Consider the following 22,452-nt stretch of genomic DNA (forward strand, 5'->3'; position numbering starts at 1 on the left):
TGGCTGAGAAGCTGGTGCAGGAGGGAGGGTTTTAGATTTCTGGATCATTGGGATCTCTTCTCGGGAAGGTGGGACCTGTACAGAGAGGACGGGTTACACCTGAACCAGAAGGGGGCCAATATCCTTGCGGCGAGATTTGCTGGGGTGGTTCGGGAGGGTTTAAACTAGTTTGTGAGGGGGAAGGGAACCGGAGGAGTAGGTCAGAGGAAGAAGGGGATGGGGAAAAGTTAGATCAAACAGGTAGAGAGGCTTTGGGGAAGGAGAAGCAGAATACAGGCTATAAAAGTAGTAAGGTAGATGGACTGAAGTGTGTTTACTTAAATGCAAGAAGTGTCAGGAACCAGGGGGATGAACTGAGGGCTTGGATAAGTATGGGGGACTATGATATCGTGGCTATTACTGAGACGTGGCTGACGTCAGGAGAGGAGCGGATATTGAATATTCCTGGTTTTTGGTGTTTTAAGAGGGATAGGGAAGGGGGGAGAAGAGGGGGAGGGGTGGCGATACTGGTCAGGGACACTTTTACGGCTGTGGAAAGGATGGATGTTGTAGAAGGATCGTCTCTAGAGTCCGTATGGGTGGAATTAAGGAACAAGAAAGGAGCAGTTACTCTACTAGGAGTATTCTATAGGCCCCCCGGTAGCAGTAGAGATATAGAGGAGCAGATTGGCAGGCAGTGTTTGGAGAGAAGCAAAAATAACAGGGTTGTTATAATGGGAGACTTCAACTTCCCAAATATAGACTGGAATCTGCTTAGTGCCAAAGGTTTAGATGGGACGGAATTTGTTAAATATGTCCAGGAGGGATTCCTGACGCAGTATGTTGACAGGCTGACTAGAGGGAATGCCATGTTAGATCTAGTTTTAGGAAATGAACCGGGACAGGTGAAGGATCTATTGGTGGGTGAGCATTTGGGGGACAGTGACCATTGCTCCATAACCTTTAAAATTGTCATGGACAGGGACAGGTGTAGAGAGGACAAGAGGATTTTTAATTGGGGAAGGGCGAACTATGAGGCTATAAGGAGAGAACTTGGGAGTGTAAATTGGGATGTCCTTTTTGAAGGAAAATGTACCATGGAGATGTGGTCGATGTTCAGGGATCTTATGCAGGATGTTAGGGATAAATATGACCCGGTGAGGCAGAGAAGGAATGGCAGGGTGAAGGAACCGTGGGTGACGAGAGAGGTGGAACGACTTGTTAGGGAGAAGAAGGTAGCGTACATGAGGTATAAGCAGCAAGGTTCAGTCAGGGCCCGTGAGGAATATAGGGTAGCGAGGAAGGAACTTAAGAAAGGGCTGAGGAGAGCTACAAGGGGACATGAAAAGGTGTTGGCTAGTAGGTTAAGGAAAATCCCAAGGTCTTTTTCAAGTACGTGTGAAGGGTAGGGGGATGGCTAGGGTAAAGGTAGGTCCGATTAAGGACAAAGGTGGGAGAATTTGCCTGGAGGCGGCGGAAGTGGGAGAAGTTCTCAATGAGTACTTCTCTTCGGTATTCACCGAGGAGAGGGGTATTGATGACGCGGAAGGGAGTGCTGGTAGGGGTAATGTTCTCGAGGTTGTAGATATCAAGAGAGAGGATGTGTTGAAGTTGTTAAATAATATTAAGACAGATAAATCTGCGGGGCCTGACGAGATTTTCCCCAGGCTGCTTCGAGAGGCTAGGGAGGAGATTGTTGAACCGCTGGTAAGGATCTTTGGGTCCTCGTTGTCCACGGGGATGGTGCCAGAGGATTGGAGGGTTGCGAATGTTGTCCCCTTGTTCAAAAAAGGTAATAGGGATAGGCCAGGGAATTATAGACCGGTGAGTCTCACGTTTGTGGTGGGTAAGCTGTTAGAAAGGATTCTAAGGGATGGGATTTATGAACACCTAGAGAATCATGGACAGATTAGGGACAGCCAGCATGGCTTTGTGAAGGGAAGATCTTGCCTCACAAGCCTGATAGAGTTCTTTGAGGAGGTGACCAGGAAGATTGATGAGGGCAGTAAGGTGGATGTGGTTTACATGGATTTTAGTTTGATAAAGTTCCTCATGGTAGGCTTCTTCAGAAGGTCAGAGGCCAAGGGATCCAAGGAAGCTTGGCTGTGTGGATTAGGAACTGGCTTGCATGTAGAAAGCAGAGGGTTGCGGTGGAAGGAGTGCCCTCGGATTGGAAGGCAGTGACTAGTGTGTCCCGCAGGGATCGGTTCTGGGACCTCTACTTTTTGTGATATTTATAGATGACTTAGATGAGGGGGTGGAGGGCTGGGTTAGTAAGTTTGCGGACGACACTAAGATCGGCGGTGTTGTGGATAGTGTGGAGGGCTGTTGGAGCTTACAGAGGGATATTGATAGGATGCAGAGCTGGGCTGACAAGTGGCAGATGGAGTTCAATCCGGAGAAGTGTGAGGTGGTACACTTTGGAAGGACAAACTCCAGGGCAGAGTACAGGGTAAATGGCAAGGTACTTGGCAGTGTGGAGGAGCAGAGGGATCTGGGGGTTCATATTCACAGTTCATTGAAAGTTGCCTCACAGGTGGAAGGAGCAGTTAAGAAGGCCTATGGGATGTTGGCTTTCATAAATCGTGGGATTGAGTTTAAGAGCTGCGAAGTGATGATGCAGCTTTACAAAACTCTAGTTAGGCCACACTTAGAGTACTGTGTTCAGTTCTGGTTGCCTCATTATAGGAAGGATGTGGAGGCGTTGGAGAGGGTGCAGAGGAGATTTACCAGGATGCTGCCTGGATTGGAGAGTATTGAATATGAGGAGAGGCTTAAGGTGCTAGGGCTTTATTCACTGGAAAGGAGGAGGATGAGAGGAGACATGATAGAGGTATATAAAGTATTGAGAGGAATAGATAGAGTAGACAGTCAGCGCCTCCTTCCCAGGGCACCAATGCTCAAGATGAGAGGGCATGGCTTTAAGGTTATGGGTGGGAGGTTCAGGGGAGATGTCAGAGAGAGGTTTTTCACCCAGAGAGTGGTTGGTGCATGGAATGCACTGTCTGGGGTGGTGGTGGAGGCAGATACATTGGACAGATTCAAGAGCTTGGGGGATGGGGGGATATGCGGGAGGAAGGGGTTAGGTAGTGTGAGGGTGGTTTGATGGATGGCACAACATGGTGGGCCGAAGGGCCTGTTTTGTGCCTTATTGTTCTATGGGAATACAGATCTATAATTCCTTGAAAGTGGCGTCATAGGTAGATAGGGTCATAAAGAGAGCTTTAGGTACTTTGGCCTTCATAAATCAGGGCATTGAGTACAAGAGCTGGGATGTTATGTTGAAGTTGTACAAGATGTTAGTGAGGCTGAATTTAGAGTATTGTGTGCAATTCTGGTCACCTATCCACAGGAAAGATATCAATAAGCTTGAAAGAGTGCAGAGAAAATTTACACGGATGTTGCCGGGACTTGAGGACCTGAGTTACAGGGATAGGTTGAATAGGTTAGGACTTTATTCCCTGGAGCACAGGAGAATGAGGGGAGATCTTATGGAGGTATACAAAATTATGAGAGGTATAGATAGGGTGAATGCATGCAGGCTCTTTTCCCTCGGGTTGGGTGAGACTAGAGGTCATAGGTTTATGGTGAAAGGTGAAATATTTAAGGGGAATCTGAGGGGGAACTACTTCACTCAGAGGGTGGTGCGAGTGTGGGACGAGCTGCCAGCGGAAGTGGTGGATGCGTGTTCAATTGTAACATTTAAGAGAAATTTTGATAGGTACATGGATGGGAGGGGTTTGGAGGGATATGGTCCGGGTGCAGGTAGATGCGATTAGGCAGAAGGTCAGGTTGGCATAGACTAAATGGGCTGAAGGGCCTGTTTCTGTGCTGTAGTACTCTATGTGAGGAGGACACAAAGTCTGCAAAGTGATATTGATTGATTAAGTGGTGGGCAGAATTAGAAGGCGGGGATATTTCTTTTACTTCATGTTCAGGATCTGGCATCACCAGCAAGGCCAGCATTTAGTGCCCACCTGTAGTTACCCATGGGAAGGGGATGGTGAGTCATTTCCTTGAGCTGGTGCAGTTTTGGAGAGGAGGTTCCAGGATTTGGAGTATAGGAGTTGGGATGTTATGGTGGGGTTGTATAAGACATTGGTGAGGCCAAATTTGGAGTATTGTGTGCAGTTCTGGTCGCCTAACTATAGGAAGTATATTTGTAAGATTGAAAGAGTGCAGAGGAGATTTACTAGAATTTTGCCGGGTCTTCAGGAGTTGAGTTACAGGGAAAGATTGAACAGGTTAAGACTTTATTCCTTGGAGTGCAGAAGAATGAGGGGAGATTTGATAGAGGTTTTCAAAATTATGAGGGGTATAGACAGAGTTAATGCGAGTAGGCTCTTTCCGCCTAGATTAGCAGAGATAAGTACGAGAGGACATGGCTTTAGGGTGAAAAGGAAAAGAGGGGGAACATTAGGGAGAACTTCTTAACTCAAAGAGTGGTGGGAGTATGGAACGGGCTGCCATCTGATATAGTAAATGCGTGCTCACTCTTGAGTTTTAAGAATAAATTGGATAGATACATGGACGGGAGAGGTCTGGAGGGTTATGGACTGGGTGCAGGTAAGTGGGACTAGCGGAATACCGTTTTGGCATAGACTAGAAGGGCCGAATGGCCTGTTTTCTGTGCCGTAGTGTTCTCTGGTTCTACTTAGGCCCAGTGATAATGAATTCTGGCGAGATATTTCCAAATCAGGATCCTGTGCATCTTGGAGGGAACATGGTGATGGTCTTCCTATGTACCTTTGTCGTTCCTCCTCAGTGGTGGAGGTTGTAGGTTTGCAAGTTGTTGTTGAGGAGCCTAGGTGACTAACTGTTGTACATTTGTTTAGATGGCACACAAAGGAACTATTGTGCCCTGCTGGTGGAGGGAATGAATGTTTAGGATTGTGGATGGGGTGCTAATCAAACAAGCTGCTTTGTCCTGAATGGTTTTGAGCTTATTGAGAATTGTTGCAGGCAAGTGGAGAGTATTTCATCACAGTTCTGTCTGCCTTTTGCCTTGTAGATGGTGGAAAGGCATTGAGGTGTCAGGAGGTGAATCGCTCCCCTCTGACCTGCACCTGTAGTCATGATATTTATCAGGCTGGTCCAGCTGAGTTTCTGTCACTGGTGAACCCCAGAAAGTTGATGCTGGAGGATTAGATGATGGAAATGCCATCGAAGGTCAAGGGTCATGGTTACATTCTCTCGAGTTGGAAACATCTTTCCTTGTCATTACAGTGTGCATGTGACTTGCCTCATCAGCTCATGCCTGACTGTCGTCTCAGCCTTGCCGCATGCAGGCATGGGCTGCTTCATTTGCTGAAGGGCTGTGACTGGAATTGGCATTAAGAGGACTGGAAATTTGTCACTAAAAAGCTGATGAATGAGAACAGCTGAAAGAGGAAGCAAAAATAATGCTGGATCTAAGCCGGCACCTTTTCCCCAGGGGACATCAGTTTAAGGTCAGAGGAGGAATGTTCAGGGGAGATGTCAGAGGTGGGTCTTTTACACAGAAAGTGGTAAGTGCCTGGAACACACTGCTGGGGGTGGTGGTAGAGGCTGATACAATTGGGACATTTAAAAGACTCTTTGATAGGCACATGGATGTAAGAAAAATGGAGGGTTGTGGTCTGTGTAGGAGGGAAGGGTTAGATTGATCAAGGAGGAGGTGTTTATATAGGGCTGGTACTGTGCTGTACTGTTCTACGGTCCAACTATGAGACAAAACATAAAACTGAGGGAAGTCTGAAATAGAATGCTGGAAAGGCTCAGTGGATCAGGCAGCATCTGTAGAAGGAGAAACATTTCAAGTTGAAGACCCTTTGTTTTTGTTTCAGATTTCCAGCATCTGCAATTGTATTTAACTTGCATGTTACAATGAATGGCTGTTTACGCTGTGAAAGGGAGAGATTTAGTTCCGATAGCGGAAGAATTGGTGAGGCCACATTTGGAATATTATACTGGTATTATTGTCACTGGTACTGAGTTATAGTGAAAAACTTGCATACCGTTCGTACAGATCAATTCATTACACAGTGCATTGAGGTAGTACAGGGTAAAAACAATAACAGAATACAGAGTAGAGTGTCACAGTGCAGGTACAAGTGCAGTGCAGGTAGACAATAAGCTGCAAGGTCATAACAAGGTAGATTGTGAGGTCAAGACTCCATCTCATCATATAAAGGAACCATTCTATAGTCTTATAACAGCGGAATAGAAGCTGTCCTTGAGCCTGATGGTATGGGCCCTCAGTATCCTGTATCTTCTGCCTGATGGGAGAGCAGGGAAGAGAAAATGTCCTGGGTGGCTGGGTCTTTGATTATGCTGGCTGCTTTACCAAGGCAGCGAGAGGTATAGACAGAGTCCATGGATGGGAGGCTGGTTTCCATGATGTGCTGGGCTGTGTCCACAGCTCTCTGCAGTTTCTTGTAGTCCCAGGTAGAGCAGTTGCCGTACCAAGCCATGATACATCCAGATAGGATGCTTTCTATGTTGCATTGATAAAAATTGGTGAGTGTCAAAGGGGACATGTCAAATTTCTTTAGCCTCCTGAGGGAGTAGAGGAGTTGGTGAGCTTTCTTGGCCATGGCGTCTACGTGGTTGGACCAGGACAGACTATTGGTGTGTTTACTTGTAGGAACTTGAAGCTCTCAACCCTCTCAATCTCAGCACCATTGATGTAGACAGGTACATGTACACCACCCCCTTCCTGAAGTCAATGACCAGCTCTTTTGTTTTATTGACATTGAGGGAAAGGTTGTTGTCATGCCACCATGTCACTAAGTTCTCTATCTCCTTCCTGTACTCCGACTCATCGTTACTTGAGATACAGCCCACTACGGTGGTATCATCCTCAAATTTGTAGATGGAGTTAGAGCAGAATCTGGCCACACAGTCATGAGTAGATAGGAAGTTGAGTAGATAGGAAGTAGAGTAGAGGGCTGAGGATGCAGCCTTGTTGGGGACCACTGTTGAGAATAATCGCGCTGGAGGTGTTGCTGCCTATCCTCACTGATTGCAGCCTGCTGGTCAGAAGGTCAAGGATTCAGTTGCAGAGGGAAGTGTTGAGTCGCAGGTCTTGGAGTTTGGTGAAGAGTTTGCTTGGAATTATGGTATTGAAAGCGGAGCTGTAGTCAATAAACAATAGTCTAACATGGGTGTCTTTACTGTCCAGGTGCTCCAGAGATGTATGTAGGGCGAGAGAGATGGTGTCCACTGTAGACCTGTTCCAGCATTCACAGTGTTCACCCTGCTCTAGGAAAGATGCCACTAATCTGGCAAGAGTTCAGAGGAGATTTACAAGGATGTTGCCGGGACACAAGGGACTGAGTTATGTTGAGCAGGTTGGGACTTTTTCATTGGAGTGTAGGAGAATGAGGGGTGATCTTATGGAGATTTATAAACATGAGGGGCGTAGATAGGGTGAATGGGCACAGTCTTTTTTTACCAGGGTTGGGGAATCAAGAACAAGAGGGCATAGGTTTAAGATGAGAGGGGAAAGCTTTAATAGGAACCTGAGGGGCAACTTCTTCACCCAGAGAGTGGTCAGTATGTGGAATGAGCTGCCAGAGGAAGTGGTTGAGGCAGGTACATTAACAACATTTAAAAGATACTTGGACAGCACATGGATTGGAAAGATTTAGTGGGATCTGGTCACCTCACTATAGGAAGATGTCGAGGCTTTAGAGAGGGTGCAGAGGAGGTTTACTAGGATGCTGCCTGGATTAGAGGGCATGTGCTATCAGGAGAGGCTGGACAAACTTGGGCTCTTTTCTCTGCAGTGGCGGAGGCTTAGGGGTGATCTGTTGGAAGTGTATAAAATTATGAGGGGCATAGATAGGGTGGACAAGCAATATCTTTTTCCAATTATTGAGTGATCCAATACCAGAGGGCATGCATTTAAGGTGAGGGGGGTAGGTTCAGAACAGACGTGAGGGGTACGTTTTTTACTCAGGGAGTGGTGGATGCCTGGAATGCATTGCCTGATAGGGTGGTGGAGGCAAATTCATTGGGGGCTTTTAAGAGGGGCTTGGATGGGTACGTGGATGAGAGGAAAATAGAGGGTTGTGGGCATTCTGTTGGTAGGAGGGATTAGCTATATTGGTGCAACATAGTGGGCCGAAGGGCCTGTTCTGTGCTGTACTGTTCTGTGTTCTAAATGGGACTAGCTTAGATGGGAATCTTGGTCGGCATGGGCCAGTTGGTCTGAAGGGCCTGTTCCCATGCTGTGTGACTCTATAATGCTAAGTGAATCTCCAACTCACCATTTGTGGCCATTTCAAAGGCAGCAGGCTGAGCTGTAATGGTCTATCTAAAAGGCTGGATATCCCTCTGTTGTTCATGCTCCCAATGGGTCTTAGCTGCTGCCTGACATTTGAGATCCTGGTGATGTCTCTGAAGACCAGTTTGCTGCACCCACCGTAGCAGAGTTCAGTTTTGGAAGCGTGCTTACTTGACCTCCACAGCTGAATAGCTTGTTACTCCTTGGTCCTGTTTACTTTGGAAGATGGTTTTTGAGGTGAGGACCTGAGGAGGGGTGTCCTTGTGGAGAGGAGAATATGAGAGAGGGTTTGTGGGGTTAGGATTGTGACTGCAATGCTTCGGAGGCAGTTAGACAGGCACACACAGAGGCAGGGAATGGAGGGATATGGATCACTTGCGGCCAGATGAGATTAGTTTAGATTGGCATCATGGTCAGCACAGACGCTGTGGGCTGAAGGGCCTGTTCTTGTGCTGTACTGTTCTATGACTGGGGAGGGGTGTAGAAAGCACAATAATTTGAGGTCACACTGAAGAGGGCTCCATGTGACACTGTGATTACCTGAGATGTACTGCATGTATTTAATGCAGGGTTCTTTATGTCCAGTTATAGACTGCGGAAATCCACGGGCACTGGAGGATGGATCCATCACGTTCCATTCAAAGGACAACCTCACACTGTTTGGGAGTCAGATTGATTATTCGTGCCATGCCTTGTTTTACCGGATGGAGCCAGAACTGAACAGTAAGTAGACCTGTTACTAGTTGGATGGTGCGATGTGTGCCTAGAGCATTGACGGAACGGGCATTGTGTGGCCAATAATTCCTCTGGTAGTTCAAACTTCAAGCACTTTCTTCCTGTAAATTATTTTCTATTTTATGTGAATCAGAGTTGCTCCTGGGCAGAAGCAAGTCACTGGCTTATTGAGTATGTTCACCACATGGTATTGACCTGGGAGTGTGGGATTAGATTGGTGAGATGTTAAAGGGTGTACAGAGTGAGGGGACAGTAAAAACAGATTGGGCTGGATATTAATTTGTGTTGGAATAAATATAAAACTCAAAATTACATTGCTACTTACTTGACATTAAAATATTGTTGTGATTCACCTTAATACAGTCTGTGAAGCTTGCATAAAGACTTGATCTACGCCGGAGAGGGTACAGAGGAAACTCACCAGGATGTTGCCTGTGATGGAGCAGTTCAGATATGAGGAGAGACTGGATAGGCTGGATTTGTATTTCTTGAAGCAGAGGAGGCTGAGGGGGGTCCAGTTGATATAAAGTAGACAGTAGGAAACTTGTCCTCAAAGCAGAGGTGTCAAAAACAAGAGGGGATAACTTTAGAGTAAGGGATAAGAGGTTTTGTGGGAAGTCATGTCTGACAAATCTTTTGGAGTTATTTGAGGAGATAACCAGGAGGGTAGATGAGGGTAGGGCAGTGGATGTTGTCTATATGGACTTAAGCAAGGCCTTTGACAAGGTCCCTCATGGAGGCTAGTCTGGAAGGTTAGATCGCATGGGATCCAGGGGCAGATAGTGGCTTGGATTCATAATTGGCCCAGTGGTAGGAAGCAGAGGGTGGTGGTCGAGGGTTGTTTCTCAGACTGGAGGCCTGTGTCTAGTGGTGTGCCACAGGGTTAGTGCTGGGATCTTTGCTGTTTGTAATTTGTATAAACGATTTGGATATGAATGTATAAAGCATGGTTAGTAAGTTTGCAGATGATACTAAAATAGGTGGTGTTGTAGATAGTGTAGAAGGTTATGAAAAATTACAGGGGGATCTTGATCAGCTGGGTATGTGGGCTGAGGATTGGCAAATGGCTTTCAATCCAGATAAATGTGAGTTATTGTATTCTGGGAGATCAAACCAGGGTAGGACTTGTACAGCGAATGGTAGGGCTCTGGGGATTGTTATGGAACAGAGGGACCTAGGAGTGCAAGTGCATAGTTTGCTGAAAGCAGCATCACAGGTAGATAGAGTGGTGAAGAAGGTATTTGGCATCCTGGCCTTTATCAGTCAGGGCACTGAGTATAGGAGTAGGGAAGTTATGTTGCAGTTATAAGACGCTGGCGTGGCCACACTTGGAGTATTGTGTACAGTTTTGGTCACCCTGTTATTGGAAAGATGTTATTAAACTGGAAAAGGTGCAGAAAAGATTTTAGCAGGATGTTGCCTGGACTTGGGGGCCTGAGTTACAAGGAGAGGTTGTGTAGATTAGGACTTTATTCCCTGGAACGTAAGAGATTGAGGAGTGACCTGATAGAGGTATACAAGATCATGGGGGCATAAGCAGGGTGAAAGCACATAGTCTTTTTTCCCAGGGAGGGGATGCTAAAAACTAGATGGCACAGGTTTAAGATCAGAGGTTTGAGATTTAAAAGGGACATCAGGGGCAGCTTCTTCATGCAAAGGGTTGTGCGTATTTGGAATGAGCTGCCAGAAATAGTGGTTGAGGCGGGCACATTAGCAACATTTAAAAGCCATCGAGATAAGTACATGGATAGGAGAGGTTTAGAGGGCTATGGGCCAAACGCAGGCAGATGGGACTGGCTTGCTGGGCAACACAGTCGACATGGATGAGTTGGGCCAAAGGGCCTGTTTCTGTGTTCTCTGACCTAATGACAGTGACACTGCCCTCCAAGGCGCGTTTGAGGTCACAGGAGATCAGATGTAATAGTGAGGGCAAAGAAGCATTTGAATGTCCGCACTTTAATAGAGGAGTTTTGGGGAGAATTCGAGCTGATACGGTAGTGTAGCAGTTAGCGTTACACTATTACAGCAGCAGCGACCCGGGTTCAATTCTAGCAGCTGTCTGTAAGGAGTTTGTACATTCCCACCGTGTCTGTGTGGGTTTCCTCCGGGTGCTCCAGTTTCCTCCCACATTCCAAAAGACGTACAGGTTAGGAAGTTGTGGGCATGCTATGTTGGCGCCGGAAGTGTGGCGACACTTGCGGGCTGCCCCCAGAATACTCTACGCAAAAGGTGCATTTCACTGTGTGTTTCAATGTACATGTGACTAATAAAGATATCAAAAAAGAATGGATCAAAAAAGGATGAAAATCTTAAAGTAGACAAATTTTACGTGGTGGACTGCTGTTCTCATTTGGAGGAGTTTTATGCTGGAAAAATATGCAAGGAGAAGACAAATCCTGGCAAGAAATGAGGAAGCAACTTTCCCAAAGTCACTCATTCTCTTCAACATTTGTAAATTCGCTCAACTCCAGGTGACTCCTGTTTTCAGTAACACAGCCTCGTTTGTTGCAGTGATGTGTGACTGAATTTCATGTGGGCAATGTTTTACTCTGTAAATCGAATGGTATTCCTCTATCTCCTGTTTTTGTACCATTTTCTATCTTGTTCTGGCTAATTTGAATACTATGTTTTGCTCCAGGTACGTACACGTGTATGGAGAACAGCTTTTGGGTAAACGATGAACTGGGTACAGATCTCCCTACCTGTCATCCAGGTAAGGCTGCTCCTGGGGAATGTTTGTTTTAACTTGATTGGACATCTTTTGCTCTTGACTGCCCTATGTCAGGCTAATGGTAAACAAACAATGTATGAAATATTTAATATTGTGAGTCGTGTCCTACCCCTCAATGTGCAATCACAGATGGAATTCAGGGCCTGAACTGTGCGGTTAGAAGCTCTGTTTGTAAAGTCATAGTCATAGAGTCATGAACAACAAACAAATGCTGGAGGAACTCAGCAGGTCAGGCAGCATCTGTGGAGGGAAATGGACAGTTGATGATTCCTGTCGAGACCCTTCATCTAGACTGTAAGATAGAGGGGAGGTAGCCAGTGTAAAAAAAAGGTGAGGGGAAGGGGCGGAGCAAGAGCTGGCAGGTGATGGGTGGATCCAGGTGAGGAGGGGTGATAGGCAGATGGAGGAGGGGAGAGTGGGAATGGTCACAGAGGCTGGGAGGTGATGGGTGGAGGTGACAAAAGCTGCAGATGGTGGAATCTGAAGGGAGAGGAAGTGGAGCGTGGAATCAAACAGGGAGGGGAGGGCAGATGGGAACAGTGGGGGGACGGGACCCAGTGGAAGGAGTGACTGGGTGGTCTGCAGATTTCATGCAATCTGTACTTCCATATCTCACCATCTTACTGCCAACATTAACCTGTCCTTCCCAAGGTGCCCAGAAATAAGCACTGGGAGACCAAGTTCATTCATCTGAAACATTCCTTCCTCACTCTTGAGATAAAGGCCAGCATTCTATTAACTTTTTGATCATATTGTGTACATGTCCCTAACTTTTAATGATTTGTTGTGTGTACACCCAAGTCTCTGTGGTCCTGTACAGTTCTTGCATTCTCACCATTAAGTAAACACTCTATCACCTGTCATTCTTCCTGCAAATGGACCTCACACTTGCCCAAGTTAGGATCAATCTGCTATTATCTTGCCCACTCACTCAATCAATATTCCTGCTTCTATCTGGACTGCGTGCTAGTGCTTCTAATTCTGGATCTATTCCTTCTCCTTGCTGTTCCTCCATTCACATAAAACATTGATTTCCAAGGATCATGGAATGACCAATCCCATTAGTCCAAATTGCCACCCTCTGTCTCCCTGCTCTGTCTCCTGTTTCGCAAGTCCCATCTATTCTTCTCATTTCTGCTTAAGATTTCTTGTATGAAACTTCATTAATTGCTTCGTAAAAGCTCATATAGACAATATGTATTGACCTCTGACCTGGCATGTTTTAATCACACACACATTTACTCTGTCCAGGTTCACTGGATTATTTGGGTTTGAAGAAGTAATTGCTTTGGGAGTGTATAGAACAGTAAATGTGGTGGAAGTGTGATGGAGGTGAATCTGATATTCCACAGGGAAGGGATGAAATGCTCAGCCAAGAAGTTTGGAGGGAGTGAAGGAAGCGGATGAGGGAGTGAAGCTGACTGCATTCACTTTATTCTCATGTTCCAGAGGTGCGATGGCGAAAGCCCAGGGCAGATCAGTTAACGTCTCAGAGTTGATTTATGCCAGTGGTTTGGCAGCACCCACGTGTCGATGCATCCCGAGATCCAGTCCTTAACCCCTACTGGGCTGGCAGTGGGCATGAGCCGATCGGTCTAAGGAGAGTGGGATCTGCTGCATTGATTTCAGTTGGTTCCCATATCGATCATCTGCTACTTAGAAACATTGTTTTGAGATGGTTTCAGAACAGGTTGGACACTGGAATTCTGAATTCCCAGTGGCTTTCCCTCCTCACATAACACCAAAGTCATGTAATATCGGGGCTCCTTTTGCCAGACTAGAATGAGGAAATGAACCATCTTCTGACTATTGAAAGAACTGGGAGCACAAAACAAACTGCTGGAGAAATTCAGCAGGTCAGGTAGCACCTGTGAAGGCAGAGGGATAGTCGACATTTGGGGTTGAGATCCTGCATCAGTCCTTAATTAAATGAAAATCAAGTAATGTTTCAGGTTGGAGACCATTTATCAGAACTGGGAAGGAGAGAAAAGTTAGTTTGAAGCTGCAGGGATGGTGGAGGAGGGATAGATTGGACACGGGATATTTCTAACAGGGTGAGGCCAGGGTTGCCATGAAGGTAAGTTATAGATGTCATCAGGTTTATAGGAGCAGAGAGAGAGAATCTGAACAAGTGAGCATAGGGTAACCTGGCCTCACTCTATCAGAAATTCCCCTTGTTTTATCCACCTCTCTCTCACTTCTCTCCAACTTAAAACAAATTTGTTTTCTCTCTTTCTCAGTTCCAATGAAGAGTCTTCAACCTGAAACATTAACTCCATTTCTTTATTGATAGTTGTTGCCTGACCTGCTGAGCGTTTCCAGACATTCCATTATTACACAGTTTAGGTAACTTCTCTGTACCAAGTTGATGGGAATGCTCAAAAACACTCTGCATATCCATTATGAAAGTCAACAGAGACAATGTATGTAGGAAAACTGGGAAACGGCAGGAGTTTGTCTGCTCTTCTTGTGCCTGCTTAATCCCTCAGTGTAAAGTATTTGTTGGATTCTTCACCACAGGAGGTTTTGGTTTCAAAGTAGCAATGCGCTTTAATCACTCATGATATAACATCACAGCTGCTGCACCACAGAATATGTTTAACTGCTTCCATGCTTCCAGACCCAGCTGCCAGCTGCTATCGTGCTTTTCATGAATTAAAATCAAACACATGAAATTGATGGCATCAAGCTTGCATTCCATACCTTGCCGCTCTCTATTCCCCAACCCCAAGCAGCACACATCTCCAGAAAAAACCCTCTCACCAGTTTATGTGAATTTATTGTTCTTTATAAATGGCCTCTTGTTGTTGAGTGGTTTTTCTTCCAATCTTGTGGAACTTGTTTCTTCAAAACTCCTGTAACAGTTGCCCACTGTGGTTCCATCTCTTAATGACCATTTCTTGTAATTTCATTTCTGAATATCTAGCCATTTCACAGATATGTTTGAACTTTGTACTAGTTATAGTTTAAAATTTATAAAATGTATTGTTTACCAAAATATTTCTTCCTCCACCTTCATTCCACAGTGTCATTAAGCTGGACTCTGACCCTATTGCAATCTACTACTGATATTGTGACCAGTTCCTCACTGGTCTTTGCCTCAAGTCATTGGGCAGTTTCTGCCTCTATAATGCCATAGAGCCCTTCAGCCCAATTCCATCCGTGCTGACCAAGTTGCCTACCTGAGCTAGTCCCATTTGCCTGCGTTTGGCCCATATCCCTCTAAATCTTTCTACTCCATGAACCTGTCTGAATGTCTTTTGAACATTGTAATTGTACCTCCTCTACCACTTCCTCTGGCAGCTCGTTCCATACAGCCACCACCCTCTGTGTTGAAAAGGTTTTCCCCTGGGTCCCCTCTCACCTTAAACCTATTCCCTCTAGCTTTAGACCCCCCTACCCTGGAGAAAAGAACTGTGACCGTTCACCTTATTTATGTCTCTCATAATTTTATATACATCTGTAAGGTCACCCCTCAGTTTCCTACACTCCAGGGAATAAATCCCCAGCCTGTTTAGCCTCTCCTTATAACTAAAGCCTATCAGGCCAAGCAATATCCTTGTGAATCTTTTTTGCACCCTCTCCAGCCTAGGAACATAGAACAGTACACCACAGAACAGGCCCTTCAACCCACAATGTTGTGCTGACATAGCTAATCCCTCCTACCTACAGAATGCCCATATCCCTCCATTTTCCTCTCATTCATGTGCCCATCCAAGCCCCTCTTAAAAGCCCCCAATGAATTTGCCTCTACCACCCTATCAGGCAACGCATTCCAGGCATCCACCACTCTCTGAGTAAAAAACGTACCCCTCATGTCTGTTCTGAACCTACCCCCTCTCACCCTAAATGCATGCCCTCTGGTATTGGATCGCTCAATAATGGCTAAAAGATATTGCTTGTCCACCCCTCATAATTTTATACACTTCCAACAGAACACACCTCAGCCTCTGCCACTGCAGAGAAAAGAGCCCAAGTTTGTCCAGCCTCTCCTGATAGCACATGCCCTAAGGACATCATTCCTATAGCTGGGCAACCAGAATTGTACACAATGCTCCAAGAGAGGTCTCATCAACATCTTCTACAGCTATAACATGACATCCCAACTCTTGCACTCAATTCCCTGACCAATGAAGGCAAGCATGTCAAATGCCTTATTCACCAACCTGTAACTCTACTTTAAAGGAATTATGTACTTGTACCCCTAGGTCTCTCTGTTCTACAATGCTCTCCAGAGCCCTGTCATTTACTGTGCAAGTGCTGCCCTGGTTTAACTTCTCAAAATACAACACTTCGTGCTTGTTGGAGTTAAATTCCATCTGCCATTCTTTGGTCCATTTTCCCAGTTGATTTAGATCCTGTCGTAATCTTAGACAAACTTCTTCACTGTCCACGACACCACCAATTTTGGTGTCATCTGCAAACATACTAGCCATGCCAACTACATTCTCATTCTCATTCTGATTCAAATCACAACCTAATTCTGATTCAAATCATTAATATAGATGAAAAACGATGGACGACCCAGCACTGATCCCTGCAGTACACCACATCACAGGCCTCCAATCTGAAAAACAACCCCCCACTACCACCCTCTGACGCTTACCACCAAGTCAATTTTGTAGCCAATTGGCTAGCCCTCTGGATCCCACGTGATCTAACCTTCCATACCAGCTTACCACGCGGGACCTTGTCAAAGGCCATATTAAAGTCCATGTAGACAATGTCCACTGCCCTGCCCTCATCAATCCTCTTGGTCACCTCTTCAAAAATAGTCAATCGAACTCGTGATACGTGATTTCCCACACAAAGCCCTGCTAAGTGTCCCTAACCAGTCCTTGCTTTTCCAAATGCTGGTAGATTCTGTGTCTCAGAATCCCCTCCAGTAACTTGCCCATCACTAATATTAGGCTCACCAGCCAGTAATTCCCTGGTTTGTTCTTGCAGCCCTTCTCAAATAAAGGCATATTAGCCACCCTCAAGTTTTCCATACCTCATCCACGGCTAAGTTTAGGTGCAACCCGTCCCTTTTGTACAGGTCAACTCTGCCCCAAAAGAGATCCCAATGGCCCAAGAATCTGAACCCCTCCTTCCTGCACCAGTTCTTTAGCCACACCTTCATCTGCCCTGTCCTCCTATTCCTACCCTCGCTATCCTCTGGCACCAAGAGCAATCTAGAGATGACAACTCTTGAGGTCCTGCCTTTTAACTTTCTGCCTAACTCCCTATCTTCACTCTGCAGGACCTCATTCATCCTTTTTAATACCTATGTAGTTGGTAGCAATGTGTACAATAACCTCCAGGTGCGCATGCGCACCCTTGAGCATGTTCTGCAACCACTCGGAGACATCCTTGACCCCGGCACCTGGGAATCAACACATCATCCTGGAGTCTCAATTGGAGCCACAGAATCTCCTGTCTGCCCCCCTCATTATCGAGTCTCCTACACTACAGCTCTCCTTGTCTACACCCTCCCCTGCTGCACAACAGAGGCAGTGGTGTCACAGACCTGGCTGCTGCTGCTGCAGTATTCAAAACAATGTACTTGTAGGTGAGGGGAATTACTGGAAGGGATCCTGCACACTCTGCCTATCCCCTCTACCTTTCCTGATGGTCACCCAACTACCTGCCACCTGCACATTAGATGTGACCACTTCACTAAAGCTCCTGTCTATTGATAGTATCACGGATGCTCCTGAGCGAGTCCAACTGCAGATCCAGCTGCTTAATGCTGTCCATCAGGATCTGCAGCCAGATAAACCTCCCACTGGTATAGTCACCAGGGACACTGAAGTTTCCCTGATCTCCCACATCCTGCAGGAGGACCATACAACTGCCATCTCACAACGACCAAGACTACAGAGGAAATTAAAAGATCTTGCCTGTCTGTTCAGCATTCTCGCCAAAACCTCTTGAGACAAAGCCTCGGCACTTATGCCTCAAGCACAACACTGCAATCTCGACAACAGCCACCCTCACAATGGCCACTCCTTTTTTGCACATTGTTGTTCTTGATTAGCCTTGTTCTCCAATCCCCCTTCCAATTTCCCTATGGAAATTGAGATCAGCAATAATTAACTCCCATTCCTACTCATTCTGATGTTTAGTAGAGATAGCCACACTAATATCCTGTGTAACCAGCACGTTAATTGTTCCAGCTTAACCACATTAATATTTTCTTTATTGTTAACCAGTTATATATTATCTCTAATATAACCAGCCTAATATCCTGTGCAATATTTACCCAGCATTTGTTTATAGTGTATTACCAGCACTAATGTCCTATGCCTGGTATAGTTGGTGCTTATGTCCAGCAGTAAGTTTACTTTGCGCATGTGTCCTATGGCTAGTTTGACCAGCACGTGCAACCTATTCACTCCCGACTTCATTCTGTTCACCGACAAGTTTAAAAGGAGAGCAAAGTTTCTCATTATTATTTGTGGTTTTGAAAAATTGGAATGGAGAGAGTGACTGAATACAGAAGGACCAACAGCAGTGTAATCGGTGTCTGACTAACACATGGACACAACCTGTTGGTCATCTTGTGCCTTTGTTATTTAACTGGGCTGCTGACCTGTTTTTATTTGTCACTGATAGTCTGTGGGAAGCCCGTCCGACCCTTGCCTTCTCTCAACAAACGGATTATTGGAGGGTTGACCGCCCGTCCAGGCTCCTTCCCCTGGCAGTTACTGATGGTGGTGGAGGATATGACCCGAGTCCCAAAGGACAAGTGGTTTGGGAGTGGGGCCTTGCTTTCCAGAAGGTGGGTATTGACAGCAGCCCACGTGTTGCGGTCTCAGAGACGTGACAACTCCATCACTCTGGTACCCAGTGAATATGTCACCATCTATCTGGGGCTGCACAATGTCCATCAAAAGGAAGATGCTGTGAAGAGAACGGTGGAAAAAATCATTATTCACAAAGCCTTTGATCCCAGGACTTACAACAATGACATTGCTTTGGTAAAGATGAAGGAGAAGGTGTCTATGAATGATTTTGTGATGCCCTTGTGTTTACCCAGCCTTAAGGAAACAGAAGGACCACTGCCAAACACTCTAGGGGTGGTGGCTGGGTGGGGCATCACCAACCCTAACCTGACAATTGATGATGGCCTTGGAAGTGATCAGGCAACACTCTCAGATATCCTGCAGTATGTGAAGCTGCCAGTCACACTTCAGGCAGAGTGTAGGAGCAGCTATGAGTCACGTTCCGACACCTACAATGTGACAGATAACATGTTCTGTGCTGGCTACTATGAAGGTGGGAGAGACACGTGTCTGGGGGACAGCGGAGGGGCATTCATTACCTTTGAGCCAACCACCCAAAGCTGGGTAGCTCAAGGTCTGGTGTCCTGGGGTGGCCCGAAAAATGTGGCAGCAAACGTGTCTATGGGGTTTACACAAAGGTTTCCAAATATACCAAGTGGCTAATGGAGAAAATGAGCAATTCCTCTGAATGATGGCTGGTGCCAGAGTGTAAACAACACTGGGGGGAAATGTTGAATAACCTTCCCAAAAGATTCTGCACACAGGTCTGGGTACTGAGGGATACTCAGCCAGGGTTAGGGCTTTGAATATAAAAACAAGGAAGTCATGCAAAATCAAGTCACTGGTTAGGCTTCAGCTAGAGCATAGTGTCCAGTTCTGGACACCAGGAGGAATGTCAAGGCCTTAGAGAAGGTACAAAGGAAAGTAAGTAGAATTATATCAAGGATATTGGAGTGAATTATGTGCAGGGACTGGGGAAAGCAAGACTGATCTTATTGGAGAATAGCCTTGAGTAGGAGCAAGGTATTCAAAACTGAGGGATTCCAACCAAGCAACTGGGGTGGGATTGTCTTCTCTACTGCTGGTGGAATAGTCTGAGTAATTCACAAATGAAGAGGAGTGTGGAGAAACTTCTTCACATAGAGTGGTGTTGTGATCTGCAATAGATCGTCAGAAAAGGGGAGTGGAATCAGATTCCACAGGAAGTTTCAGCAGGAAGAGACGTTGTTGAGGAGACATGATCAGTAGGTTGGGGAGAAGGTTGGGGTGCGTGACATTTGGACAGCTCTTTCACACTAGCATAGATACAATGGGCTGAATGGCCTTCTGCTGCAGTGTGGGATTCAGTGGTTCCAGGATGGGTTCTTGGTACGAGTTCATGATGCCCGGGAGAAGGAAATCAGTCCGTGCCTGTCTTGGTCCATTGTGATTCCAGATGAACAACAATATTGTTGACTAAACTGAGCATTGTATTGTGTAGAGCTGTGATCACTATACTTAAGCAAGATGCGTCTGCACTGGAAGCAGTGCAGAGAATGTTCATTGGCTTGTTGCTTGGGATTAAGGAGTTGATTTATGAAGGGAGGTTGAGCAGGTTGGGCCTGTATTCATTGTTTTAGAAAAACAAGAGGTGATCTTATTGAAACAAGAGGATCTAAAGGAGACTGAAAGGGTGGATGCTTTCTCTAGTGGGGGATATCCAAAACAGGGGGGCATAGTTTTAGAATAAGGAGTCACACATTTCAAATTGGACGAATTTCTTCTCTTAGACTTGTGGATCTCTGGAATCCTCTCCCTCAGAGAGCTGTGGAGGTAGAGTCATATATATTCAGTGTGGAGATTATCAGACATTTGAACTACGAGGAAGTCACAGGGTATGGTTTTGGTTTACCAAGATACGGTGAAAAGCTTTTGTTTGTGTGCTTACAGACACATGCCATACATAAATACATCAAGATAGTATATAGGAAAACAGTGCAGAATATAGTGTAGCAGCTACAGAGAAAGTGCAGTGCAGGTAAACAAATAAAGTGCAAGGGCCACAATGAGGTAGATTGGGTGATCAAGAGTTCATCTTTTAGCATGTAAGAGGTCCATTTCAAGAGTCTGATGTCAGCAGGATAGAAATTGTCCTTAAGACTGGTGGTTTGTGCTCTCAAGCTTTTTGTATCTCCCGCTCAACAGGAGTCGGGGGGTGGGGGGTGGAGAAGAGAGAATGACTGGGATGGAAGGGGTCATTCATTATATTGGCCGCTTTCCCAAGGCAGCGTGGTGTAGGTGAGTCAATGGAGGGGAGGCTGGTTTGTGTGATGACTGGTCTGTCTAAAGGGAGAGACCAGGAAAGTGGTGCTGAGGCCAAGATTGGATCAGCCATGATTATATTGAATGATGAAGCAAGTTCGAGGGGTTGATTGTCCTACTCCTGCTCCTGGTTCTTATGTTCTCATGAAGCCCTAGCACATCACTCCTTTCAAGAGCAATTCAAGATGGGAACTAAATGTTGACCTTGCCAACAACACCCAGGAATAAAAGCATGAAAAAAAAACATAATTTGACATAATATGTACAGCACCAAAACACCCACTCAGCCCTATTGGTGAGCACCAGTGTTGTAATCATACAAGTCTGTTCTCGTATTAAGAAATCCCTCTAATCTTATCTCCCTTGTGTGCTTATCCAACTGCATCTGAAATGTATCATTGCTGGTCGCCTCAAGAACTGTTTACCATTATGCTTCACATTCTCATTGCCCTCTGTATGTTATGCAATTCAGTTTAAATAAAGGTTCACTTGCAACATAAACCTCTCCACCACACACAAAATGCTGGAAAAACTCAGCAGGTCAGGCAGCATCTATGGAGGGAAATGATCAGTCGATGTTTTGGGCCGAGACCCTTCATCAGGACTTCATCGTCTTCACTACCACGGTCTGCCTTCTATGACCAAGCCAATTTTGAATCTAATGGACCAAGTCACCTGGATCCCACGTGTCTTTATCTTCTGGATCAGCCTAAAAATTCCATGTTGTCAACATCCACTGACTCACCCTCAATCATCTTCGTCATCTCCTCAAAAAAAGAACTCAAGTTTGTAAGACGCGACTTCCCCGCAGAAAGCCATACTGACTGTCCCTAATGAGTCCATGCTTTTCCAAATGTGAATAAATGCTATCCCTAGGAATCCTCTCCAATAGCTTCCTTACCACTGATGGAAGGCTCACTGGCCTGTAATTTCTTAGATTTCCCTTTTTAAATAAAGGAAGAGGATTGGCTACTTCCCAGTCCTCTGGGAACTCAACTATGGCTAGTGAGGATACAAAGATCTCTGTCAAGGCCCCAACAATCTCCTCGCTTGCCTCAATAACCTGGATAGATCCCATCAGACCCTGGGGACTTGATTTATCCACCTCCTCCTCCTTGATATCAATATGCCTTAGAATATTACCATGCCCTACACTGATCTCACTCTCCCCTATGTCCTTCTCCTGTGAATACTGATTTAAAGTATTTAATTCTTCACCCACATTCTCTGACTCGAGGCATAAATTTCCTCCTTTGTCCTCGAGTGGTCCTACCTTCCCCCCAGTGACACTCTTGTTTTTAATGTATGTATAAAATGCCTTGAGATTATTCACCAAGGTCATTTCATGGCCCCTTTTGGCCCTCCTGATCCCCTGTTTGATTTCTTTCCTGCTTTCTTTATATTCTATAAGGGCTCTGTCTGATTTCGGCTTCCTAACCCTTACCTATGCTTTCTTTTGACTAAATTTACAACATCTCTCATTTCCTTTCCTTGCATCCTACATGCCTGTGATGCTGCTGCAAGCAAGTTTTTCATTGTACCTCTACCTCACCGTACTTGTGTATAACAATAAACTCAACTAGACTTCTTCTGCACAGTAACTTGTTGGCCCCTGAATTAGCTGATCTTTGAATGACTCCTGCATTTCAGACGTGGACTTGCCCAATAAT

The 22,452-nt window shown here is 45.6% G+C and overlaps 1 protein-coding gene across 1 annotated transcript in view; it reads left to right on the forward strand.

Moving 5' to 3' along the window:
- The window catches only part of LOC127571373 (mannan-binding lectin serine protease 1-like), a 79,534-nt gene extending 58,343 nt beyond the window's left edge, over positions 1-21,191 (forward strand). The window contains 4 exon segments of the mRNA XM_052017688.1: positions 8,834-8,971; positions 11,622-11,696; positions 18,312-19,072; positions 19,075-21,191. Coding sequence (XP_051873648.1) covers positions 8,834-8,971; positions 11,622-11,696; positions 18,312-19,072; positions 19,075-19,173 — 1,073 coding nt within the window. The 3' untranslated portion in view covers positions 19,174-21,191.
- The last annotated feature ends 1,261 nt before the right edge of the window (positions 21,192-22,452 follow it).

Source organism: Pristis pectinata, chromosome 6 (assembly GCF_009764475.1).
Source record: "Pristis pectinata isolate sPriPec2 chromosome 6, sPriPec2.1.pri, whole genome shotgun sequence".
In the NCBI taxonomy this organism is placed as follows: Eukaryota; Metazoa; Chordata; class Chondrichthyes; order Rhinopristiformes; family Pristidae; genus Pristis; species Pristis pectinata.